The following is a 27,495-nucleotide window of genomic DNA, read 5'->3' on the forward strand; positions in this document are numbered from 1 at the left end:
GCAAAGAAAGTTTGAACTTTGTTTTGTTTTGGTAATGATATACAATAACAATTCCCAAACTATTTTGGCAAATGACTGTATATGCTGATGTTGTTGAGAACCAGGGAGGCTAAGAACCTTTTGGAGAGAATCACTGTGGAAGAATCAGATACAAATAAGGAAAAGAAAAAGAAGAGGAAAACTCCTGCAGTATTAGATTGAAGTTAGAAGTATTAGTAAGTACTTGTTACTTTTTTTAGGCATTTATTTTTTTCCAATCTTACTGAGTTATAACTGAAGTACACTAAACTCCATATTTAAAATATAGTATTTGTTGAGTTTTGACAATCGTACATTCAAAAAAATTGCCATGATAAAGACAACAAACACTTCCATCACTTCCAAAAACGTATTTTTGTTCTTCAACATCCATGCCTGCCTCCACCTCCATTTCTAAGCAACCACTAATCTACTTTCTGTCACTATAAATTAGTGTGTATTTGCCAGAATTTTATATAAATGAAATTAGATGGTATGTGTTATTTTTTGCCTGGCTTTTCTTTACTAAATACAATGATTTCAGATTCACCTAGGTTATGTAACAAAGTTCATTCCTTTTTATTGTTTTTATTTCCAGGATTGGAATGGCTCTGTTACTAGATTCATATACATTTATAATTGCTATGTCTTCTGGATGAACTGTCTCTTTTATCATTATGAAATGTCCCTCTTTATCTCTAGTGATACTCTTTGTCTTGAAATCTATTTTAGCTGATTTAAAAATAGCCATTCTAGGCTTTTTATGCTTATTATTTGCATGGTATATACTTACTTTAAACCTATCTGTGCCTTTGCATTTGAAGTGTGTCATTTGATGGCAGCATATAATAATGACTTGCCTTTTTATTCACTCTGTCAATCCCGGCCTTTTAACTGAAGAGTTTAGATCATCAGCATTTAATGTACTTATTCATATTGTTGGATTTAGTTCTACCGCTTTACTCTTTGATTTCCATTTGTCTCTTCTTTTTAATATTGTTTCTTTTTTTGAGACAGTGTCTTGCTCCGTCACCTGGACTGAAGTGCAGGGTCACCATCATAGCTCACTATAGCCTCAAACTCCTGGGCTCAAGTGATCTTCCCCCCTCAGCGTCCTGAGTAGCTGGGACTACAAGCACGTGTCATCATGCCTGGCTAATTTTTTTTTTCTTAATTTTTTCTAGAGATGGAGTCTCGCTATGTTGACCAGGCTGGTCTCAAACTCCTGGGCTCAAGCCATCCTCCTGCGTTGGCCTACCAAAGTCCTGGGATTATAGGCATGAACCACTGCACTCAGCATCCCTCTATTTTCTTTCCTCTATGCCCCTTTTTCAGCCTTCTTTTGGATTACTTAAATAATTTTTAGTACTCTGTTTAAATTTATCATTAGCATTGTGGCTAAATCTGTTTGAATTTTTCTTTTAGTGGTTGCTTTACAGATTACTGTATATATACAGATAAATATATATATATTTTCACATTCAAGTAAAATATAGAAGCTTTGCAACCACATAAAGGTCCTTTAATATTCCCTTCAAATGACCTACATGTTATAATTGTCATTTGACTAGATCCTCACACATTAAATACTCCACCAGCTAATGTTATAAATTTTGCTTCCAATGGTCATAGGCATTTTTTAAAAACTTTTTGTAGAAGTCTCTTATATTTACCGAGATATTTACCACTTCTGTTGCTCTTCCTACATTCCCTAAAATCCAACTTTCTTTTGTTATCATTATCTTTTAGCCGCTGATGAATTTCCTTTATCATTTATTACAGAAAATGTATTCTGGTAACAAATTATCTCACTTTTCCTGCATCTGAGAGTAGCTCTATTTTGACTTCACACCTGCAGGATATTTCTGCTGGATGGAGAATCCTGAGTTGACAGTTCCTTCTTTTAGTACTTTAGAGATGTTGATCCCATCTTCTGACCTTTATGGGACAAGAAGAAACCTGTAGCCCTCAGAACTTGTGTTCCCCTATATGTAATGTGTAGCTTTTCCTCTAGCAGCTTTAAGGAGTCTTTCTTTGCTTTGATTTTCACCATTTTGACTATGAGATTACATGAGGTTTTCCTTGAGTTTATCCTGCTTGTGGTTTACTGAACTTGAATCTTAAATCTACAAACATGGAATAATATTAAAATGCAAGAAGATGTTAATAGAAGCATGGAGCAGATACAGTGACTGCCCAAAGCAGGAGCAGTCACTGCTACCAAGGAGGGGAAGGGGAAGGGATGCCAGGAATGTATGAGACATAGAGTATGGGACAGGCCGTCTAGGCACAGGGGACAATGTGAGAAAAACTATGAGATATTACAAATACAAAACCCAGTTCCCCATTCTCCACTTCTTTCTCATGTCACGTCACTTTTTTTTTTTAACAGTTGGTTTTGTTTTGTAACGTTCTTAATGACATCTTCCGGACAGGCACATTTTCTAACTCTGCCTTGTCTTTTTAAGGACAAAAATAGTATTTCTCACTTTCCTTGTATCTTTTGAGGATGTCTAACACAAGGCTTTTCAAATTTAAAGAAACAAAAAACCAACAACCTCCTCTTTGGACAGCATGTGGGAGGCTAATGCTGGTTGTGGCTCTATGAAAATGAAGTGATAGAACCAAGAAACTCAGCTTTCACTGTTAAAAGAGCACAAAAGCTGCCTCTTTAGACAGAACAAGTTAATTGATTGAAGCAGTTTGAGACTCTCAAATAATAGTAAAAAGTTTCATTTTATTACCCAACCGTACACCTATTAAAATTAACCCTCCAAACCTTAAATGATCATCCAGAATTAATTACTACATTTAAGGGGCTAAAATTGAGTGCTTTGTTGGTTTCTCTAGATAATTTACATATCATTACTTTACAATTCATGTTGTAATAATTTTTATTAAAATTAGTAAATGAAAATGGAATGATATTACATCCAAGTTTATAGGACCCTAGAATCAGAGTCACTAATCTTTTTTCTCCTTTAAAATTATAATTGTCAATTTAAAATATATACATATGTAGAACTTAATCATTTATTTAAAAAAGAAAAGCATGAAACCAAAATGAGTTAGTATTTACAATTTCATTGAGATTGTATAAAACCCACAATCAATGCTGTAGAATGTAGAGAACAAGGGGGAAAAAAAAAAGAAAAACAGAAAAAAGTGGAGAAAAATTAGCCAAAGTACAGAAGGGATGGAAAGCAAAGAATACCAAAAAGTAAGTCAGGAGAAGAAGCACTGTTTAATTTTGTTGACTCAGCAACTTCCAAATTTATGCAACTCTGGAACCCAAATAACAGTCCAAGCACCAACAGTGCTCCAAGAGCTACAGTCCAGTCTGGAAAACCTGGTTAGCGTCATCCTCAAACTTCAGCCAGGAGTAGCATGCACCATTGGTACAAAGAGCTGGGAGCTGCAAGACAAAGATTGGAACATTTGTTGGAAGTCCTCCTGTGTCTACCAATTCCCAGCAGAGACAAGTGGCCCTGGGAGCCCACACTTCAGTCCACAGCATTTCCTCCCACAGTCCACCTCTCTGGAAAAGCCTAACCAAAGGTAGTCTGCAGTCCGGGGGGTGGGTGTGAAGTGTTTGGTAAAACACAACCCACCTGTGAGATTCCTGCTATTTACTCAGACCCTGGGCACTCAGTGCACCTCCACACAAAATAGCGAGTGTGTCAGGAATGTGCCTCACTTTGGAGGCAGCACCCCCTCTCTCCTCCGGAGGAAACGAGGCAGTAGAGACTAAGGGACCAGAGATCCCCAGACCCCAAAGCATGCCCATCCATGCTGGAGGCAGGAACTGCGAGCTCTTGCCATGGACTTCTGTATTTCTTTTATTCCATCTCTCAACACCCCTTTTTTCTGGCCCCTCGGCATTTTCCGGCGGTCTCCTCTGCCTGTCTTCCTCCCCCACGTTCATTTTTATTTTCTATTTATCTCATTGAGATCCTTCTGGAGAACAAGATTCTTCTGGCCGGGTGGGGATCTTCCAGGACTTCCCCTGGCTCTCTCTCCCACTCTAAATAAATCCACCCACCCGCCATGCTCCCTTCATCTCCTCCTCAAGTCATCCCAAGCACAGTGACTGGAGGAGCCTTAGGAAATCCTCCAAACAGCGAGGGAGTGGAGCAGTGCTCACGTGTCCCTGTCAGTATCACCTCTGAGCTGGGAGGGGATGGTCAATTCTGGAGCAGAGTCTACCAGAAACCCTGGCTCCACTGCATCCCTCCACAGGCAGGAATCGGCCCTTGGGACATTTCCTGACAGCTCTGACAGGCCTCAAGGAGATAATTAACGCCTCACAGCTGCCTCTAACAGGAAAGGTGCTGGAAGACGGGGGGAACAGGGAGGGAAGTGCGTAAATTTGCAAAAAGTTATAAAGCAACAGGAGAGAGCAGGGAGGGAATTGAATGAGAATCTTACTGAACAAATTTGTCTTGGAATCTCCTCAAGGGCTGGTCCGAGGAAACCAAAGGCAAGCTTAGGAACACTGCAGAGCTGGGCTTGTGGACGTCTCTGCAATGGACGTAACTTCTGGAAAGAAGACGAAAGCTGGAGAGAGGCCTGTCTCTGGCCTGGAATCCTGAGATGTGGGTCCTTGAACCTTGCTAGCTCCCGCACAGGACCAAGGGGCTGTCGAAGGTTACAGGTGCCCATTTTCTGGGGCCAGGGAAGGGGAGGGCAGCTTCTGAAAAAGTGGTTTCTGACGAAAAGGCAGACAGACAGGGAGATGGAAGGGTCTCCTTTCCCAGACATCCCCACGATTGTCTGGGCAGACAGATGGGCCTTTCCTCCGGGCTTTATAGATTAATGCATCCTTCTTATCAATTATGGAGACAAGAAAGTGTAATTTTCTCCCCATGTTTATACTGTTCAGGATTAATCTGGCTGTAAATGGATAATCTGTCAGCTTTCTGAGACACTGAAGTGGGGAGGGGGTGGGGCGGGAAACAGGGAAGAGATTTACCAGCGGGTAATGCCATCTGCTTTATTAGGTTGTTTTATAAACCTGACATTCAATTTGTTCAGGAGGACTTCGTGACAGATTATTCTGCAAATTCCCAAATAATTACAATAACCAGAGAAAGGGAGAAAAGGGAAGAGGTAGGTGGGTTTGGGGGAGTAAGGGTGTGCAGCATGTTCGTGAGTAATGGTTCCAAGGGCAACATCCGTCCTCAGCTATTACCAAGGGTACTGAGAAAGGCTGGGCCTTAGAGGCAGGGGATTGACAAAAAGGGCCCTGACAGCCCTTCCACTCTGGGTCTCATATAATGTCCTTTTGTTTTCAAACCTTAAGACACCTTGCTCCCCTCAAGATGGTGAATTCAAGGGAGCAGGGATTGTGTTATCATATTTTTAGACTTAAATATGCATATCATATTCTTTCTCCTGTCCCTGAGTCTAAATCCTGCTCCTCTCCTTACTAGCATATGAACTTCGGTGTTACTTAAACTCTGCCTCGGTTTCTTTGATGGTCGAATTAAGACAATAATAGAACTTACCTCCTGTGGCTGCTGTGAGGATCAAATTAGTTCTTATATGTAAAGCACTTGAAATAGTGCTTGGCACACACTGAATGCTAGATAAACTATTTGCTGTATTCTCATTATTTGTATGTTTATTCCACAGCTCGGAGCCCAGTGCTGACGAGATAGACAGTACACTCTCAGCAGATCTCTAATGGTTGAATCTGAAAAATCATAATGGTAGAATCAGAATCTCAGAGCTGATGGGCCCTTGGCAATCACAGGACCTATCCCTCTTCTCCATCCTCAGCTTAAACAAGGGGCTCCCTCTAACATCGATACCTCATTCCATCATCGGACTTTTCCCATGACTCCTCAAATAATCCTCACAAAGCCAAAGCCTGCCCTTCCCTAGTGCAGCCCTCCCAAAGGGTTAAAGCTGCTGGTGTCCTGGGTTTGCAAAGGGAGACGGGGAAGGCCCCTCCACTAAAGCATAGCCTCGATTATGGGCTCTGAGAGCTCATTTTTCAGCAGAATGCTATTCAATTACCCCATGCATGTTTATCTTTTACATTTCTGAATGCTGCCTTCTGTGGCTTTCTGTAATCTTATTTGTGATTGAGTTGGGACGGGGGTAGCTGGGGAAAAGAAGGCCACATAGTGCATGTCCCAAGACTCACCTACCTGACACCTGTCTTTGTGTCCTCAAGGAACATGCTATGAGCTACAAGCATGTGATCATGGCATCCCATGCATGGAGAAAGAAGGAGAGGGGTTGAGAATCCCTACAGCCTGCCTTTTTTTTTTTTTTTTTTTTTTTTTTTTTTTTTTTTTTTTTTTTTTTTTTTGTGAGACCAAGTCTCACTCTGTTACTAGGCTGGAATGCAGTGGCATGATCTCAGCTCCCTGCAACCTCCACTTCCCGGGTTCAAGCGATTCTCCTTCCTTAACCTCCCAAGTAGCTGGGACCGCAGGTGCCTGCCACCATGCCCAGCTAATTTTTGTATTTTTTAGTAGAGACAGGGTTTCACTATGTTGGCTAGGATGGTCTCGTTCTCCTGACCTCATGATCCGCCTGCCTCACCCTCCCAAAGTGCTGGGATTACAGGCAGGAGCCACTGCGCCTGGCCTGCGTGCTCTTTCTGGTGAGCTCTGTGCCTTTCCAAGGACAGTAATCTATTACCCCAGTTGGCCACTGAGTATTGAGTCTCAGGGAATGGAGCCACTTACTCTGTGGCTTTCTACAAAGGAAATGTCTGTACCATGGGATCCAGTAATGGAATAACCCCCTAACATCTCAGGGTGCATTCTTGACCATCGGCTTCATGCTATGCATTGTGTAATTATAACATAAATCAAAACTATGACCCCTCTTTCAGATGAAGAAACATGCATCATGAGGATAAGTCATTTGCTCCATACAGTCAGACATGGAGTTAAGGCTTAGAGGGTGTCATAGGCTGCAATTGTGCTGCCTGTCCAGAACTGATCTCCCCACTTCTTCTAGTAAAAGATTTCTGTGGGGAATCCATTGCCAGCGGTCTGGATGGCATGGCCGCTGCCCCTTTTCAGGGATGTGCACAAGACCCTTGCCTGACCAATCAGAATACCTCATGCCCTTTGTCACAGTGATTGGGTTGGGGTGGTCATGTGACCCAAACCCAGATAATCAGATCTTCCTAGAGGACTTTTCTGCCAAAGCTGGTGGGGAAGGACCTTTATTCTTCCTGGGGTTGGTTGCTAACTGGTAGGATGTGAGTCTTACGCTACTACCCAGCCATGCCTAAAGCCACACCTACGCTCTGGACTTTCCACTTAGATTAGTCAAAATATTCCCTTCATGCTTGGTAATATGAGGCTAAAAGTATTTACTTTATAGCCTCATTAATATAGGCTATAATTGGCATCTCCTCCCCATCCTCAAACTTCATCTTGTAAATTCGAGGTGTTTATCAAGGAAGGACTGGGAGCTAGGGTGGTCTCCTGCATCTCAACAGACACTGGATTATACAGCTTTGTAGGACCTTCTCAGTTTCCAGATGTTTCCCTTGTATGAAAACCCCCTTTCCTATTATTGTCCTTGTGTGTGCTGACAGGTGTGTTTGTAAAGTTTCTCCTATCCCCCACCCCTCACCCCCTGTAAAGGCTTCTGTCTCTATCAGTAATTGTAAACTCCTGAGGGTAGGGCAAGCAATCATTCCTAGGTCGTCTTTGTCTCCATCAGTTCCTGGTCCAAGGCTCTCAAGTCTCTGATGTGGCTTCTGGTGGTTTGAGGGTATCGGAGTGTTTATGTGTATATAAGTGTGTAATTGGAAAGATGGGGGAATGAAGAGGAAATAACTGCCAAAAAGCATAAATGCTGCACGAGAGAGAGAGAAAGACAGAGAGAGAGAGAGAGAGAGAGAGAATAAAAATCTGAGCACAGAAGCCTCCTTGAGTTTGCAGCATCTGGGAGACTGCTCAGTAAGTTCAGTTGGCTTTATGTCATCATTTATTCAGGCCCCACCTTCTACCAAGAGAGAATTGAAGGAATCCACAACTGTGGCTACTGAGATACAGACAAGGATGACATAAATTCAGTGTTCACTTTCTTAATTGTGTCTTGCCCTCCCCAGGAAAATTTGACAGGTGTGGGAGTTGTTGGTTTTGTTTTTTATTTTTTGTTTTAAGGGACAGTGTCTCGCTGTGTGGCTCAGGCTGGACTCGAACTCCCAGACTCAAGCCATCCTCCGGCCTCAGCCTCCCAAATAGCAGGGATTACAGGTGCCTGCCACCAGGCCTGGCCTTCCCAGGAGAATGTACCCGCTGCCACTGTCCCATCTGCACACTCACACCATGGCTGGCCCACAGAGCGACATTTCCCCACAATAGCACAGGCTTTGGCAGCTTAGAAGCAGACAAGGGCAAAAGACTTAATAGTGTATTCCCAATATTGGAAACAAGGCTCAAATGTCTACCTTTTTAAAACATATATTTAATATACAACTGAGGTTCTACCTAGTGCAAGAAGGCAAGAGCAATAAGTGAAAAGCATAAGTTTTGGAAAAGAAGAAGTAATGTTGTGTATATTCACAGATGTTGTGATTTGTGTACACAGAAAATTCTAAGAAATCTAGAAAATACCACTAATGCATGAATTTAGCAAGCATACAGGAAACAAAACCAATATGTAAAAATCAATTGCATTTCTATATAGTTGCAAAAAACAATTGGCAACTGAAATTTTAAAAGCATTTTTTATTTTAAGTACTTTAAGAAAACATTTAAACATTTTATGTAAATCATTTATGTAAATCTTGACCACCCCTGACCCAATTACTGTGGTCCAGGGCATGAGGTATTCTGATTGGCCAGGCCGGGGTCTTGTGCACATCCCTGAAGAAGGGCAGTGGCCATGCCATCCAGACCACTGGCAATGGATTCTCCACAGAAATGAGAGTTTTTGTTGTTGTTGTTGTTGTTGTTGTTTACCAAAGGCCCTGTGCACCCTGAATGTGGACCTGATGCATACATTCAACATACCTGGGTGTCTTAGTTTCTAGGGCTATCCCCATATAGCACCATGAACTGAGTATGAGATCACAGACATTTGTTCTCTTACACTTTCGGAGTTAGAAGTCCAAAACCAAGGTGTTGCAGAGCCACGCTCCCTCCAAAGCCCATAGGGAAAGGATCCTTGTTTCTTCCAGCTTCTGGGAGCCCCAGGAGTTCCTTCCCTTGTGGCCACATAACTCCAATCTCTACCTCCATTCCTCTGTAGCCATCTTCCTTCTGTGTCTCTGTGTCCAAATTCCCCTCTTCTTTCGAGGACACCAGTCACATTGAATTAGGGCTCTCCCATCCTATCCCAGCATGACTTACTCTTTTTTTTTTTTTTTAAATTGTTGCCATTACCTTTAGTTTTTTTAAAAAAATTTTATTTTATTATTTTTTATTATCTTAACCAGTTTACATCTGCAAAGACCCTATTTCCAAATAAGGTCCCAGTCACATGTACTGAAAGATGACTTCCAGTACACATATTCTGTGGGGGGACATAGTCTAACCCATAACATCAGGTCTCCGCCTACACTAAAATGTATCTGTGAGGATGTTTAGTTGTACTCATGTCCGGGCTTGCCATCACACGGGTCTGTGCGGTGCCCCTGCAGAGCACACCTCCACGCTCTGTCTGTGTGGACCTGTGCATTGGGTTTATATCAAACGTGGAGGTTTGTTTGGTACTAGTCTGGTTTGCTCCCCGCTCTGTTCTAAGACTCCTCACCTGCCTACAGGGTGCTGTGCTCATATACAAAAGCAAGGGTTTTCAATGACTTTCCACAAGTAAAAAAGTTATTTCCTGACAGATTTCTTCCTCCAATTATATACTTACCTCTCCCAGTGGCTTAGTCAGGAGCAAAGACAAAAGGCTCAGGACTCAGGCTGACTCAGGGCATGCACACACATACACACACACACACACACACACACACACTTACTTTCACACGGACCCCACAGTTCTTCTTGAGTGAGATAAATATATGCAAAATGCCTCACAGCACCACAGCCACTAGGGTCTTCTGCTCTAGAACTGCATGTACATTTAAAGGCACAAACATTAATATCTGAAAATATTCTTTGCAGATAAAAATCCCAATAATAACTCATCCCCCCGCCCCTCCAAAATTACTCTAAGGTTGTCACTGATTTCCCCACTGGCAAGTGGGAGCAAGTAGGAGAAGGGAATAATATAGTCTTCTTGCCTGTCCTGATCCCAACACCCCCAAGAAATGGCGGTTCACAGACAGAGTTTGCGGACCCAGAATCACTGGGGCAATCATTCTGTCTGACCTAGAAGTAACTGGACAGGAACCTGAAAAGCAACAGATCCCCTCTGCCTCTTTTTGGTGAAATATGATTTATCAAAGTGGGCAGAAAGTTTGAGGCCATATATCAACCTTCCCATTTTACAGATGGCGAGACTGAGGCCATGGAAGTCATTCAGCATTGCCTACACCCACAGATCCAGTGTCTCCTGCCTCCTGGTGCAGTATTCTTTTCCCATCCCCTCCTGCCTCACCTCCTGCCCCCATCTTTTTAGACTTTGGGAACAGCAGTGGTGAAGAGGGAGGATAGAAGGAAGAGTATTTCATGTCCAAGGAAGGTTAGCAGGAGAGAGCCACAGAAGAGCATCTTGTAAGGTACTGAAATCCAGCTGAGGCTTCCTCCACAACCCAGACTTCTCCCCCTAAAAGTTCCATGACATCTGCTGACTGCCTGGCCTTCGCTGATCTGTTGAACCCAGAGACACTGTGATTGCCCATGTGCTTTGATCCTGCAGGCGCCGGCAGCTTTTTGTTCTATTATTCACTGTAGGGCGGATGCTGAGTTGTCTCTCCTTATTACAGGCAGTGGTTGGGCTGCCCACCGCCTCCCCAAGGCCACTGGATGATAGCCATCAATAAGTCAGTAGCAGCGGCTGGCTTTGAGATGCCTTTTGGGAAAGGAATTTGTACCATTTCAGAATCATCGTTTTCTACAAGCATCTTTTTTGGGAGAGATCTGGAGAGAAAAACAATTAGCATAAAAATTACAGAAATCCATATAAAGATACTAAGAGGCATACCTTATCTGCCCAGCTGGTGGCAGCTTTTGAAGACAGACCCTGCCTTTATGTCTGCGTGCCCTGCACAGCATCCGGCACATAGTGGGGCATCCTCTAATGTTTATTTAATGACCCAATGTGTGAGTGAACATCTCTTCTCAAGCCTCGAACCCATTCCCTTCAAAAACAAGAGGAAAAGAGGCACTGAGTATCATAAAAACTTTTAACCATGTGGCATTCTGGATAAATCTGTTTATTTGTTTATAAACAATCTCCCCACATACACATTACAAGACACAGGCTCCATACAGGCACTTTATATATTCCTAGTACCTACAACAGTGCCTAGCATACAGTAAGTCCTCAGGAAACATGTGCAAAAAATGAATGAACTGGGTGTCAGGAGACCTGGGAACGAATTCCAGCTCAGTCACCAGCTGGCTGAGTGACCTGGGCCAGTCACTTCTCTCTGGATCTCAATTTGCCCCTCTGTGTGGCAAGAGCATTGTGCCAGATCTCTGATAGAATCAATCACCTAGTCTAGACATTTCTTGAAGAACATGGGACATTGTGTCACCCTACCAAGTCCATGCTGTGAGCCTTCCAGATCCATGTTCTGTCCCCAACTTCTTCTTCCACAGTCATGAGGTGCTTTGATAATCTATACAGATGCAATGTGACCGGGTCACACGGAAAAATCCAGGGGCCTGCAGCCGGAGGGAATGTGTGGAGGCTACGGAAAGGAATATCTTTGAACGGAATGCATGACTTCTGCGAGAGTCATAGCTTCATTTCTGCACTTGCTCTCCTCCCACCAATAATCCAGGCACAGAAACCCTCCCCCGCCCTCCTCCCCGCGGGGCACAGGATAATATCCATGGATGAGACGGAGTCTGGAGCTGAGAGCGCATGGAAAAGAGGGAAGCCCTGAAGAAGCCATCTCCTTAGCAGACCTTCTTGGGACATAGAAGTGGAATGATCGAGCAGCCAGCAAGCACTTCAGCAAGGGCACAGTGGTGTTTTTCATGACTAATCTTCAAACCCCGGACAAGAGGAAACACATTCCAAAGCGACTGCTTGAGACAAGAACAGGGTGGGACGCAAAAAGTTAACTCAGAATCAGGAGATAGGAGAAGCCTCAGGCACACCCAGCTAGTGAAGATGAATTTAAAGAGAACTCTGTGTAGTGCGGCTCCCTGCGTGGAACAGGACACATGATTCTCGTGCCAGAGTGTGGGTTCACCCCTTTCACCTAACCCTTCCGTTGTGGGGTGTGCCCTTCAGATAGTTATGTCCGGGTGGGCCCCGAGCAACCCCTCCACTCTCACGCCCCCACCCTTGCAGAAAGTTAGCCTCTCTGGAATGGTGACTTGTCGGGGTGTACGATGTCTTCCTGAGGTGGGCCGAAGGGGTGTATTCCCTGTTTGCAGCCCCTGGGGTGGCAGGCGTAGGTTGGGCCTAGCTGGCTCCTATTCCTGAGTCTTGACACCTCCCCCGCTGCCTGCCTCCTCCTCCTCCCTCTCCCCTGAGCCGCGGAGCTGTTTGGCTCGCGGTGCCGCGTTCAAAGTCAGGGCCAAGGCCAGGGGAGGGGGCAGGCGGTGGTTCCCAGCACTGCCCTCACCTGATATTTGCTTTCCAGGCTGTTGACTCCCAAACAATACAGTGCATGCCGATTTGCAGGGTACCTTCCGTCTACTTTCCCAGTAAACCACTCCCACCAAGTAAACACGCAGGGCTCCCCTGGCCCGCGCGGACCTGGAAAAACACAGCGCTTGGCTGGCCTCCCCGGCTGGCCGGTCCAGACCCGCAGCCTCCCGGCCAGCGCCCCTCCGCTGCGCGGAAGCAGCCGTACCATGGCGCCTCGCGGCCACGAGAGGGCAGCCACGGGCCGCAGAAATCCGACCGCGCCCGGCTTCCTCGACCTGCGCCTGCGCAGACCCGGGGCGGTCGCTGGCCCTGCGCCCGGCCAGCGCTTCCGGCTGCCCAGACTGCAGCGCTCAGCGTGCTGTGGCTCTGTGGTCCCGGGAGGCAACAAAAGGCGGATTTCAGGCCTCCTCCGGGCCGTGCAGCCTCCCTCTGGGCCCGAGAGGCGCGATAGAGGGTGAGATGCGGCTGGAGCTGGGAACGAATTCCCTGGCCGGCGGGGAGGCCGCCCAGCCGGGGGCGCTGACCGCGCTCGCCCTACCTTCACCCTTCGGGTCGCCTCTCGCACCCCGCAGCCGAAAGCCTCTCCGCTGGGTCACGTTTCTCCATCCCGCTGCAGTGTGAGCAAGGTCGTCTTCATCCTTTATACACAGAAGTTCCAATACCCGGAGGCCCGGAACCTGGGAGAGGGCCATTGGGAACGTCGCGTTTGCAGAGCCCCAGTAACGGGACTGTGGACCGTCCTTTTGCTGCTTGAAGTTTCAGGCTCAGAGCAGGAAACGACTCGAGAGCTCAGGCAGGCACCGATGAGAAGAAAAACAGGAGAAGCACATTGCTCAGGGCCATGGAGCTTGCCAGTGAAGAGCAAACCAGGCCACGTTGGGCCCCTGCTTGGGACCCTGTCCTGGCAGCCCCACTCTTGGAGAAAGTCCGCGCTCCCAAGGCCTCCAGGCCCTCCAGCGTAGTCTGGCCCTGATTGCTCTCCACTATACCCCACTCTGCACTGCAGCTCTTCCCCTTGTCCCAGCTGTGCACATCCGGCCCCATGATCCCAACCGCGTCCAGCTTCACTCTCTGCCTAGCAAACTCTTGCTTGTCTTCTAGGTGTTGGCTTAGAAAACATTCTCCCTGCGAAGTTTTCTAGGCGTTCCCTGCACCTCTCACACAACCCTAGGCAACACTGTATTCCAGGGTAGCCCACACAGAACCTCACCTATCTGACCCAGAATACGAAAGGCCCACACTAGGTCTTAATTAATATGTCCCCTACATCCGAGCTGCCCTGTCCGACTCCCCAATTTCTGGGCCCATGTACTTTTCACCGTGCTGCCCACTGGCCCTTTCACTATTGTAACTAAAATAAGCAGATTTATGGCCTAGAAGAGTCTATGCTTCTACCTCAGAACAAGAGCCTGCTCATTCTTGGGAGAATATTATGACAATTCTTGCTTCTGAAGCCTGGAGAATAATTTTCAACATGACAGTCTCCCTGCTTCTGTGGTCCAGAGGATACTTTCCAACTTGAGTTATTCTCATTGTTCCACAGGGTTAAACCATGCAGTAGGATTTACAGAGGTTGAGGGACTCCATGAGTTCACTTGAACCAGAGCAGCACGATTTTTTTTTTTTTCTGTAGGAATTTCTTTTGGGGGGGGGGAATAAGGAGCCAAGAATTCTATTAATGCTTTTAAAATGGTTTAAGTGGGAGGAGGGTGTAGGGACAGGGAACTCTACTTCCTGCTCAATATTGCTGTGAACTAAAATTTTTCTAAAAAATACAGTTTATTGATTTCTGTTAAAAAAAAAAAAATGTTTTCGATGTCTACTGCACCAAAGGATTATAAAGTAAAGCAGCTGAAGAGCTGTGGACAATTGTTAACAACTAATCATTTCCAAGGGCTCTACCTACATTCCCAGTGAAGCACATATTATAACTTCCCAACCTAGGGAGCCTTTCCCTACCCTTTTATGTGGAGTCTATTTGGTGTCACCTATTGTTTCTTCTTCCCTGACACCAGGGAGTCTGATTTTTTATGGGTGTAGTTAGGAACTGAAAGGGTTTTTTTTGTCTTTTTTTTTTCAGAATTTGTTACATTTATAGAAAAAGTTTATGTGTTACTTCTTTGAAGAAGAGTTGAACCTTTTATATTTCTCTTTTAAAAAAATGTTTTGTTTGAGGCCCTAGGGTTTTTGATTTTTGATAAATGCTGCCTCCCCCTCAAAGATGTCCAGGTCCTAATCCCTGGAACCTGTGAAACTGCTGCCTTACAAAGCAAAAGGAACTTTAAAGATACAATTATATTAAGAGTCTTGAGATGGGGAGAAAAGAGTGTTAGGCAGAGAAGACATGTCCACAGAAGCAGAGGTGGCAGTGATTCAATGTGAGAAAGACTCAGTTGGTCACTGATAGCTTTGAAGACGGAGAAGGGGCCACAGACCAAGGAATGCAAGTGGTCTCGAAAATCTGGAGAAGTCAAAGAAACAGAGTCTCCCCCAGTGCCTCCAGAAGGAACAGGGAACAGTCCTGCTGACACCTTGATTTTAGCCCAGTGAGACACATTTTGGACTTCTTACATACAGAACTGTAAGATAACAAAAGTGTTGTTTTAAGCCACTATGTGTGTGGTTATCTATCACAGCAGCAATAGGGAACTAATACAAACACACCCCAAAGGGAAAAAAAAATCCTGCCATAGATCACACAGGTGGTAAGAAGGAGGCTAATTGGAGAGGGGAGACAGATTGGCTAGAGCTATTGTGAAGAGAAGGAGTTCTTGCAATAGTAGTAGAGGTACCCAGATAGACCTGTGTCTATTCTTTGTTATTACAAAATCAGTATGAGTTGGCACCACATGGGCATATTGGTGGAGCATTTGCATGCCCTGTTTTATATTTTAACTCTTTGTATAGCCATTCCTATTTCCCCTGCTAGCCTGAAAGATTCCAAGATGGCATTCATCTTTGTATTCCTGTTGCCTGCAGTGGCTTCTGCGAATAATACCACCTTATGTTTATGAGGCACTTCGCACTTCCCAGAGCACTGTGTGGCCATTATCCATTTTGAGTTCTTACTGCAACTCTTGTGGGGTCAGGCAAGACTGGTGGTGACATTATCAATAGATTCCATTTTACAAAAGACTGGCACCCAAATTTCTCTGACACTCAGGCCCTCCTCTCCCCAAGAGTCCACCCATTTTCTCTACAAAGTGAATTCTAAACACAGATGAGAAAGTTGAGGCACTGCTGGCCTCCTAAGAGCCCAAACTGGGCCCTAGGGGTCTCAAGTTACTGTACAGACCTTCTTGGTCTTCTTCCCACTCTGAGCACAGGAGAAAAATCCTCTTGTGCAACTGGTAGTGGAGGAGAAATGCCACAACAGTGACACCACCTTGTCTCTCAAGGACATTGAGCAGTGTGGGGTAGAAATGAGGATGGGAAGGGTCCAGGTGGGAGTGGCGGGCAAGGCTGACCCAGGGGTCCCCAATCCCAGACCCTACCTCTTGCACTCTGACCCTCCTAGGGAAGCGTGGTTGAGGAGATAGGGAGAAAGAAAGGTCATGCTTTCAGCCTAGACTTCAGGACCTGGCCTGAGGACAGGTCAGAAGAGAATGGTATCCGTCACCATCTTACAGTTTTAAAATTCTTTGTATGGCGTCAGTGTTCTCACTTACAGAGAAACTACAGTCTCTGGAGTTAGAGACAGGTTCAAGTCATAGGTCTCCACTTACCAGTGGTGTAACCTTGGCAAGTCATTTTCCCTGGCTGAGATCCCATTTCTCCATCAGCAGAATATGGCCTGCAAAATCGTTGGAAAGATAAAAATAACATATGTAAAGTACATGGAAAATAATAAGCATTCAAATGGTAGCTATAGTTATTTATAACCAAGAAAACAGGGGGAGTGGATTTCTCCAGGTTGGACAGCTAATAATTGGTGGAACCAAGATTCCAAACTACCCCCACAAGCTTCAGTTCCTTATCCCAAGGCCCCTCTGCTCCCCGGAAACTAAGTCTTATACTTCTGTAGCCAGGTGCGACCCTCCAAGGCAAATCTCTGCCCACGGACTCACAGAGAGGGAGCCCCCACCAAGAACCCGCTGGAAGCCTGGCACCACACAGCTGCACATATCTGGAACTTCGCGCTACTGGAGCCCTGTGGGGTGCGTCCGGACCCGAAATGGTTCAAGAGACTTGAGAACCAGCATGTCTCCTTTCTCCGGCCCCAGTCCCCGACTCCCGCCCCAGCGCAGGGGGGCAGTGCGGGGGGGAGGGGGAGAGCTGTGGGTCTGGGGCTCCGGCCTGGCCAGGTGACGCCCCAGGACCCATCCGCTTGGTGTTAAGGCAAGGGGTGAGGCACCAGGAGCACAGGGAGTCCCAAGTCCCAGGCGCAGACCCAGCTGCGGACCCCGCCGTGCAGCCCTGGTGTTGCAAGCGTGGACCGTGGGCGTGAGGCCCCGGCGGGAGGCACTCAGCCCGGCCGCGGCCGGGTCTGCAAGGTCCTGGCGCGGCAGATCCCGGCCCGCCCTGGCCCGCAGCCCACAGGGTTCAGACGGGGCCGAGGCAGCCAAGCCCGGTTCGCTCGCGCCAGGCGCTGGAGCCAAGGCTGACGGGCGGTTCTGAATCATGTTTGGAGTAGCGGCGCGGCCCCTAGGGCTCCGCGAAGACGCGCTGCAGGGCGGCCCGGGCCCTCCCTCGGCGACGCAGCCACCAGTCCGCTCGGCGTCCTCAGCGGCGGCAAAAACTCCGAGTCCCGGGGCTCTCCTGGCCGCCGGCACTGGAGGGCATGAGATGCTGGCTTCCCCCGGGCTCATCACCTCGGGGTTCCACAGCACTTACGAGGGATGGGGACCCCGGAGTAGACCGCGGACGGAAAGTAACGGTGGTTTCATTCTCTGCAAAAGAAATCCTCGCGCGCACACGTGTGCCTGGGGCCAGGCAGACCTCCAGCAGAGGCCCCCAGGTGGGGCGTGCAGACCTGCTGAAAGTGGGCACCTGCTTTAGGAGGTTGGCAAGCACAGGGAGCCCAGAATCACCTGTGCCGAGCCCTAAAGGGGGGCTTCTCACAGCCCTGATGTGCCCCCTTACCGCAATTAAGGCTGTTTGCGAGTCCTAAAGAACTTTGCGTTATGCAGGGCACTTTCAACCAACCGTTCCTCTATGTACAGCGACCTGTGAAGCTGGCAGGACCAGTACCTTTATTTGTTTTACAGGTGAGAAAGAAAAGGGGTGGGAAAGCCCTAGGTTCTGTGCCCGGCTGCCTAGTCAGGCACTGCCAACCAAAGATTGAAGTCCCTTCTTTCTCTCTCCTGCCAGGAGGCGAGGAAGTGTCCACCCTATCTATTGAGACGCCGCTAGTTTAAGAATTAAGCCAGGCAGTCGCTGCTGTGTGGAGGGGTGTTGACAGCAAGTGACAAGGAAGCAAGTCTTTATCGCAGGAAAAATTACTTAAGTGGACTCCTTAGCAGCCTCCCTTCCATTCGGAATGAAGATTAGCACCCCTAGCCCTAAAGCTGTGATTCTCAAAGTGTGGTGCCCAGACTAGCAGCAGAAGCATCACCTGGGAACTAGTAAGAAATGCATCTTAGCTGCCCCCTCCTAGGCCTACTGGATCAGAAGCTTTGAGGTAGAGCCAGCCCAGCAATTTTTATATATATATATGGATCAGAGAGAACAATCATCAAGGATGTGGGTACCAGACACAGGGCAGAAGGTAGCCAGAAAAGTATGCCTTAGGGAAGTTAAGGACACTAGCCTCATTCCCACCTTGTTTCAATAGCTAGACCTAGCATAAATAGGTTACTTTTCCATTATTCTAGCTTCCTCTGCCCTATCTACAAACATGGCACAGCCGGCTTGCCTTGCAAGGCCTCAGCAGAAGGACCCCATTTACAGGCCAGTACAGCAGTATTAGGCTAACCAGAAGGATCTCATCCCCATTTATGGTCTCATTCCAAGTCTATGGCCGAGTACCTTCATTGTTGTGTGCGAGATGGTTTCATCACTTGAAAATATGGCTGCTTCAGCATAAAATAGTTAAATCTTTATAATGATTGATTATCTCATCCTACCCCCTTTTACACGCAGCTGAAAAATGACAGGCTAGGGACGTAGAACATTGTGGACTTTATACCATTAGAATCGCTGCCCATTAAATGATCACTAGGTAATGGTCACTAAATTTACCAATTAAGGAAATTATCTATAGAATACTGCAAAGACACAGTAAAAAGACTGAAGTTGGCCCATTTCTGCTCAGGAAGTCCCTTCACTCCTAAGCTTCATATGTTGTCCTTTTGAGCCCAGCAATTTTTAAGGAGCCCTTTGAAGAGATTGTCTGATGCATAAAGAAGTTTTGAAAACCACTGTTCCAGAAAAGCCTATGTATCAGCTCGAAGCAAGCCCTGTATCAAAAGACAGAATGCCATCACTGCTTAGGAGGCCCAGGGAGGCAAGAAATGAACTGGGAAGCCCAGAGTTAGGAGTGGTGTGATAGGTTCATTCCTTAGAGTCTCTGTTGTGTGTGTTTGGGGCCCCATAAAATATTACAAAGCGATGGAAACTTTAGGGCTCCATATAATATTGTATTTACATGACCACTCAGCTCTCAACTACTGTCTAAGAGTACCTACTGAAGATCATGTCTTCAACTTGCTAAGTCTGATCTGGGTATTAGCCAACTCTCTGAGTTGAAGGAAACAGATGTAACCAGGTCATCTCATGAAATGGAGCTCTATTGTTCAGTAGATAGGGTAGTAAGTGGAGCAGACACTGCTGTTTGCCTTCTCCCTAGCTAACAGAGGGCTGACATTGACTGGGTTAAAGGATAGAGCTACCCTGTGCTTCAGGCGGCTGCATTCCTCCCTGCTGGCACCAGTGATGGATTTAGGAATGGGTAGAGGGTGCAGTTCTGACCAATGAGATGTGGGAGAAGCTTGCTGGGGAGTTGGTGGGGCATTTTCCTTTTGCTTTAAAAGAGGCACAGGAAAGGTGCATTCACTTTTTTCCCTTTTTCATCTCTGGATGTCATTGCCTGGAACTTTTGCAGGCTTCTGATACCATGAGAAAAAGTAGGCTAGAAGGACAAGCAAAATAGAGGGTGATGAGAAGAAATTCAGGAAACATCTGGGATCTTCATGACATTGTTGAGCCACTAAATTAGCCAACCCAGGGAGTGGGGGAAATCCTTAGGATTGTCTGGTTAAGTGAGATGACTTATTTTTCTTACGAAGACTGCTTTTAGTTGAGTTTTGTGTTACTTGCAGCCCAAAGCATCCTAATTGATGTAATTAAAGAGACTAAAATCTCACTGTAATACCAGAGTAGAGACAAAAATCCAGCCAGGTGTCAGAGGGAGGTGTCAGGAGGACATTTGGGATCCCTGGCCACTCTAAGCATTGAGCTGCCTCATCTCCCTGATCCATCTCAGGGGTTCCCAGTTTCAAGTGTTTCACCATGAATGTGGCCCCATTACTCTCATGTTGTCTCCCTTTTTGTGTCTGAGGTTTTCTCTTTCTGCCAGCTGCCTGGTTCTCTCCATAATCTCCAATTGAGATTTCCAAGAATGAGAACTTGATTGGCCTAGTTAACCACACTGCTTGTGGTAGGAAAGAGACTCCATGCCTGGCCACCTTACAGGTTGCTGGTCAGTCTATGGACTGGCTGTCCTTGAATCAGTTTCCTCCTTGTTGTCTAAGGTAAGGAGAGTGGATATAGGACCTGGCCAGCCCCACTCAGCCTGAGGCTCTGGCAGAGGCCAGGGGCTGGGAAGGTTCCCCTAGAAGAAAACAGTGCTCTTGGCAGGTGCTAAGACTGATTTGCCAGCAGAGCCTTTCTTAGAAACAATGAAATGGCAGTGCCGAGTCTACCAGGGTCAGAACAAAGGAATCTACTCCTACCACAAGCCCTTTCTGTTGTAGATCTGTTCTCCCCAGAGTAAGAGGTGTTGGGCCAACATGTTTGCCTGGATACCTAAAGCTGCCCCCAAACACAGTCATACTACTCAGAAAATATCCCTGCCCCCAGTGCACCCACCCATGCATCCATACAGGAAGCAGACATTCTGCCGCTGTCCAAAATGTGCACACCACACATGATGTTTGCATATGGCACTTTATGGGGCACTTTTTAAGAGATGTTTTGTTGTTTGAGTCCCTGTGAAACCCTTCGCAGTGCAGCACTTTGTTGGGATGTGCGAGCAGCAGCCAGAGTGACGGAATCAGATGCAGAGTGACGGAACCAGATGCAGATTGAAGAAACACCGCAGAATGTTTCCTAAAACAAAGGTTTTAAAAAACACATGGGACCCAAGCGTCGAGTAGCCCAAGTGTGAGAGCACAACACCGCTTTCTTTCACTGTGTTCTTGGCATCCTCACAGTGTGTGTGATTCTCTAAGAACAAGTAGTCACGGAAGTGGAAGAGGTGCGAACTGTGCTGCTTCTGTCACTTATTAGTTCTATATCTTTAGGCAAGTGGTTTGAACTTCCTGAGCCTCAATTTCTTCAGTGGTAAAATATGTCTAATAATACTTCCCCCGTAGTGTGGTCATAATCCTTGTATACAGTAAGACAGTGAAGAAAATGTTGAACATGTAATACAACATGTTAAAGCTGTCATTTTAAAAAATCCCATTCCCTGAGGCAGGTATTCTACCTTATTATTTAGAGGGAATCATGGTCAGAAGCACCAGACTATGATGTTGACCAGATCCTGTGATGTCTGTCACCCAGCTCAACAAATGAGGTTTCAGTGAGAATTCAGTGAGGTCCCATCAGAAATGGGAAATGGCTGGGAGGTGCCAAGTGGGTGGTGGGCAGTTGGAAGGATGACACTTTCATTAATGTTAATGTGCCCAGGATATGGAAAGAAAGTCACAGTAGCTTCCAGAGCCGAGCCCAAATATAATGCATTATCGTATGCTACATAGAAAGTGGGATAGGACCCAGGCCTGATACTGGCTAGGACCCTAAAGAAAGACACTCAAGTTCCCCATGGAGCAGAGACCACTGTTATCGGTTAGTGATTGCTGGCAAGCCACCCAGAACAGGAAGAGATGGGTCAGGAATGAGAGTAGGATTTTCAAGATTTGGGAGCCAAAGGACCTTTGGCAGCATGTAGAAAGGCAGATTTAAGAATTCTTGGGGCTAGAGTCAGGAGTGGTCTATTACACACCTGAGAGCACCTGAAAGTCCAGTGAGGCTGTCTGAGGCCTCACTCACAGAGGAAATCAACAATTAATGTTGGAGAGGTTTTAGGGATCCCTATAGGCCTTACTTAGGGGTTCTAGAGCCTGTGGTGTTACTTAAGATGGTAGAAAAAAAACAGAGCCTGTGTCCCTCAAATAATATTTTCTCCACAAGACAGAATTCTAAGATGTTTCCTCCCACTTCCCACACTGATCCCCGTGTACACACCCCACATAATCCCCAGAACTATGCATATGATGAGTTTTCGTCCCATCATCAGGTTATATTAATTTGGCACAGTTAGCCTTAAGATAGATGATCTGGGTGAGCTGGACCTAATCATCTGAGCCTTTCAAAAGCAGAGAGCTTCTTTTACCTTGTTGCAGAAGAGAAAGTGGAGATCTGAAGCATGAGAGGGATTTCAGGCTCAACTGCTGGCTTGAAGATGGAGGGGAACGCCTGTTAAGAAATTTAGGTGGCTCTAGGAGTTGAAAGCAGCCTCTAGCTGACAGGCAGCAAGAAAACAGGAATCTCAGTCCTAAAACCACAAGGAACTGAATTTTGCCAAGAATAAGAATGAGCTTGAAGTAGAGTTTTCCTCAGAGCTTCCAGATAAGAGGCCAGCCTGGTTAACACCTTCATTTTAACCTTGTGATACCCTGAGCAGGTAACGCAGCTATGCCATGCCAGATTCAAAACCTGCCTGGCCCACAGAACTGTGAGCTGATAAATGGGTGTTATTTTAAGCTTCTAAGTTTATGGTGATTTCTTATGTAGTAAAAGAAAGTGAATGCAAATCAGTAAAGAAATATGTGGTTCAGAGTTAGGGCTAGAAATGCGTCAATCTTCATCAGATTTGTACTTTGTTTCCCCCCACATTTATTTCCTTTTTATTTTCCGTTAGCTTCTTTATACATTTTTTTTTTTGAAAATTCACTATCTGATTACTAGGAACCAGAAAGAATTTGACTATGCCCAAGTGCTAAAAATAAAAATAAAAAAAATAAGAAAAATATAAGGTCTGCATCCTGCCACTTAGTTTGTCTGGTTTTGGGAAAATGACTTCACCTCCTTACATCTTAGTTCCTCATCTATAAGATAGAGATAATAATGTTTACTTACTGTATTTAAGTCAGACTCAAGTCAGATAATGTATTTCAATGTGCTTTATAAAATATACACCTGTATATATTAATAAATAAATGTGAGCTACTATTTTTATTCAGATGGAATAACCAGCAAGATGCTCAGGGCAGCAGGTGAGCCAGAGGCAGTGAAAGTCCCAGCTTGAAAACCTAGAAACCCAATAGAGAGGAAAAAATTCGTAAGTAGAGCCCCTGAGAGAAGGCAATGGGGAATAGCTGCAAGGGCTAGTTCTCCTCTTGAGTGTGCTTTCATTATGCAAGTAAAAATGAAAAAGCAGACTGAGAAACATGCTAGACTAATTCTCAGCCTCATCGAGAACAGACTTTAAAATCCTAAGCAGACAAAAAGTAATATGACCCCCCAAATGGCCAACTAAATTGCTTAGAGAGCAAAAGAAAAAAGGAAGCCACAACAGAATACATTCTGTAATAAGGACATTACACAAAACGAATGAATGGAATCAAATACCCATAAAGCAGAGGAGAAGCAGAAGTCTTGCAGGAGATGTTATCATCGGCTCAAGATTAAATGTGCTTGTGCTTAAACAATGGTGTGTGAAATGTCTTAAACAGGAAAGGAATCCTCAGAAAGAAAGGCTGTCAGCACTACGAAGCGGCATTTGGAAATTCAATCTATAATATAACAAAGAAAATTGGACAAGAGATGAGTGACAAGCACACCCAAGAAAGACAAAAACCCACAGCATTCCAACTAAGAGGATGTTTACTGAATATCAGATTATAGTAGCTCTACAGAGGAATACTTTGGGGAAAATTCAAAAAAGGGAAAACCAGCATCAATACCCAGTAACAACAAAGTGTTTTGTTTCCTGTGTCTTCCATTGTTCACCAACAATGAAGGTGCATTTTAAAAATATGAACCCAGGTAATATGAAAAAAACCCACAAATAAAAAAAGTAAAGTGCCAAATATAAAGAACTAATTAAACACTTTCACAAATACACAACATTTTGTACTCCATCTGCAGATGGACAAAACTAAGAGCCATTTCCAACATGTAAGACCCATGCCACAGAGCAGATCCACGCTTAGGGTCTTGAGTTAACTTGACAATAGGAACAGGCTTGAGTACAAAGCTCAGCTCCTCCATTTGCCATTTGTGAGATGCTGGGCATGTTATCTAGCCTCTCTGAGCATCAGTTTCTTGATCTATAAAACTAAAATAATGAACACGGCATAGGGTTTTGGAGAGGATTAAATAGGATAATGTATGTAAAATGGCTACCATATATAGTCCAAGCTCAAAAAATGATAATTAATTTAAAATTAATTATCTCCCCAGTTGTATAGTAAAGGAACTAACAAAATTCTCTGCAGGATTCTTTCCATCTTTAAAGTTTTGTGGTTTTGCCAATATTCAGCTTGGTGATTCCTCAAAAAGTTACACACAGAATCGCCATATAACGCAGCAATTCCACTCCTAGGCGGTTACACAAAAGACTTGAAGGCAGGAACTCAAGCAGATATTTGTACACCAGTGTTCATTACAGCATTATTTACAATACCAAAAGGAGGAAAATACCCACGTCCATCAACAGATGAACGAATAAACAAAATGTGGTATGTGCATACAATGAAATCTCTTTCAGACGTAAAGGAAGTTCTGATACATGCTACCACACGAATAAGCCTTAATGACATTGTTCCAGGCAAAGCAGCCAAACACAGAAGGATAAATATTGTGCAATTCCATTTACATGAAGTATCTAGAGTAGGCAAATTCATAGAGACAGAAAGTAGAGGTTACCATGAGCTAGGGAAGGAAGAATAGGGAGTTATTTCTTAATGGGTACCAAGTCTCTGTTTGGGCTGATGGAAAAGTTTTGGAGACATATAGTGGGGATAGCTGCACAATAGTATGAATGTCATTAATGCCACTAAATTCTGCACTTAAAAATTGTTAAATGGCATATTTAATGTTCTCTACATATAAAACTGTGGTTATATTTATAAAACCACAAAAAGTCTTGTACTTCTATCTCGGACTCTTTCTCTGCAATATGTTAACATCCAAATTAAAGAAATGAAAGCTACCTGCATTTTTATATTTCCTGCAGTGATTAGTGTGAGCTCTAGGATCAGTTTGCTTGGGTTCAGATCTTCCCTCTGTCACTTACCACCGATGCCACCTGGGGCAAGGTACTCAAAGTTTTTAAGCCTAGTTGCTTCATCTGTAAAATGGATATAATAATACCAACAACACAGAGTTGTTAAGAAGAAGCTGTAAAATGCTTACGTTGTGTCTGGTACAAAGCAAGTGCGTACGAAAGACAGGTTATTGTTATTCCTTACATGCTCAAGTGGTAGTGGAAGGTAGAGGGAGTCAGACAGTAGAGTGCCAAATGACACTGGGGCAAAATTTCCTATCACCCTTGACTCTGAGTTCCTAAGATGCTCCCACTGACATGATCCGAAGGTCTTGATGCTCTGACTCTAGCCCCAGATGATCATAGACAACAAAGTACTCCTTGAAGCTCTACCCAAGCCCAAACCATCCTTCCAACTTAAGGCAGAGATACGGCTCTAATCCTTTAGTAAACAGCACACACTGCTCTTAGAATCAAGTCCAAATAGTTGAATAAGGCAAGGTGCTTTATGATCTGGCTTGTTTACATCTTTCATCCAAACTCTCACCTCACCTCATCCTTTATGCTCCAACCTTCCTGACTGCTTACAGCTCTACCTGGAAGGCTCCTACCTCGCCACTTCACCTGGCCATCCCTTCTCCATCTTTAGGGTCTTCACTTGGATATTATCTCTTCCAGGCAGGTTTCTCTGACTCACCTGAGCTGAGTTAGATGCTCCTATGTGCTTGCATAATGCTGTCTTCTACTCCCCATCATTGCATGCTGGTGTTAATGCCCATTTTTGTGTGTCTCTCCAATAAGACTACAAGCAACTTGCACTATTAGCCATTTCATCTCCAGTATCTAGCCTGCAGTTCCTGGCTTATAGAAACACCTGTTAGTTGTGTATGAATGAACCTGAATGTATGGAAGAATAGATGGATGGATAACCTGGTATTGGTTCTATAAGTTGGATCAGGTTTTGAGATGGCAGTGTCAGCTCTTTTGCCTCCTTCAGACCTTTATCAGACTGTTAGGGAAATCTTGACATTGTGTCAATATTAATGCGAAATAGTAACTGACAGCATAGGTCCCAAAAAAGGCAGGCAGGGTGTCTGTTAATTTTTTAGGACCTTTAATGAACCCAACCATCCGCTTTCAAATAGATTTATATACAAGGTTCCTTACCCTCTACCATCCAAACCTATCTGGTTCTTACCTTTCCTACTGCTGCTGATTAAGGCATCACCTGAGCTGCTGAAATGTAAAATTCCTGTCCTTTTTGTCTCTTTCTGTAGCCCCCAATCACTATGGTCCCTCAGTCCAGTAATTTGACTTCCTATCTACACCCACTTTTCTATTCCTACTGCTACTATTACAAAGTGCTTTGTATAGAAACAAAGCTCTATTAAAGAATAAGTTTCCTCCACATTGTGAAATCATCAAGGACAGCTGGGTAATGTAACATCATTTAATACATAATACAGACCAAGGCTAGCCTCCTGTTTCTTTAGCATCTCTAGGAAACCAGCACTGTTAGACTAGTCAGATATTCATAGCAGATACAGAACCAATTTTAAATGGCCTGGTATGGGGCATTGACCTAACATTGCTTCTTTTTAAATCTTTCTAGTACTAAGAAAACTAATTATGCTGGTGCATGTGTCTCTGCCATAGGAAACAGGAAGGCCAGCCTTTCTCCTTTGAACGAGGTGCATTGTTTTATTGTCTTTGTCAACAGAGGTCTTAAGGAGCAATTGTATTTGTAGTTCAGCTATTGCCAGAAGGAACATTAATAATGTTAATTATGCCATAATTAAATCATAGAAACAAGTAATCATTCATCCACATTTAAAAGGGCAGTTTTCAACAATCTTCTGCAACTAGTTAAATTGAATTATTCTACTATTAAATTACTTTTTCACACTTTTACTTATTTGTGGTATCTAATAGAAGCCTTCTTCAGAAAAAAACCAACAGAATGGTAGAGAAGTTCTCTTTGAGAAGGTGTATACAGGTGGGAATGTCAAGGCCAATGACTTGTCAGACTAAAGTCACGTTTTTGTAAGTAGTTTGGACTAGAATTCTTAGGCCTCTCTATCAGTATTGTGCTCTGGGAAGAACAGTGGCTTTGAAGTCAGGCTACTTGGATAGGGCCTTTAATTTTCTAATTTTCTAAGCCTCTGTTTTCTCATCTGAAAAATGTGGACAATATTTTCAAACAGTGCCTAGCATATAATTAAACTATTATTCCTACTCCACCCAGCCAGGGATGTTTTATGTAGATACATATCACATAAGTGTAGGACCTGAAGTGGTCAGTCTGTCTGGTCAGGATTACAAATTGAGGTCTTAACTTTCCA

The 27,495-nt window shown here is 44.8% G+C and overlaps 1 protein-coding gene and 1 long non-coding RNA gene across 2 annotated transcripts; both read right to left on the reverse strand.

The window, feature by feature from the left end:
• Positions 1–3,134: 3,134 nt before the first annotated feature.
• Positions 3,135–6,298, reverse strand: LOC140710185 (uncharacterized). The gene is made up of 3 exons (XR_012091129.1): positions 5,526–6,298; positions 4,447–4,557; positions 3,135–3,433 (listed from the first exon to the last, which is right to left on the reverse strand). It is a non-coding gene; the product is annotated as an uncharacterized lncRNA (long non-coding RNA).
• Positions 6,299–11,305: 5,007 nt separating this feature from the next.
• On the reverse strand, positions 11,306–14,028 carry LOC103231019 (uncharacterized). Its single transcript, XM_073011400.1, has 4 exons — positions 13,988–14,028; positions 12,695–13,307; positions 12,027–12,149; positions 11,306–11,806 (listed from the first exon to the last, which is right to left on the reverse strand). The coding sequence occupies exons 1-4, from the start codon at positions 14,026–14,028 to the stop codon at positions 11,759–11,761; spliced, it is 825 nt and encodes a 274-aa protein (XP_072867501.1). The 3' UTR covers positions 11,306–11,758.
• Between the last annotated feature and the right edge of the window lie 13,467 nt (positions 14,029–27,495).

The sequence above is a fragment of the Chlorocebus sabaeus genome, chromosome 25 (assembly GCF_047675955.1).
Source record: "Chlorocebus sabaeus isolate Y175 chromosome 25, mChlSab1.0.hap1, whole genome shotgun sequence".
Classification (NCBI taxonomy): Eukaryota; Metazoa; Chordata; class Mammalia; order Primates; family Cercopithecidae; genus Chlorocebus; species Chlorocebus sabaeus.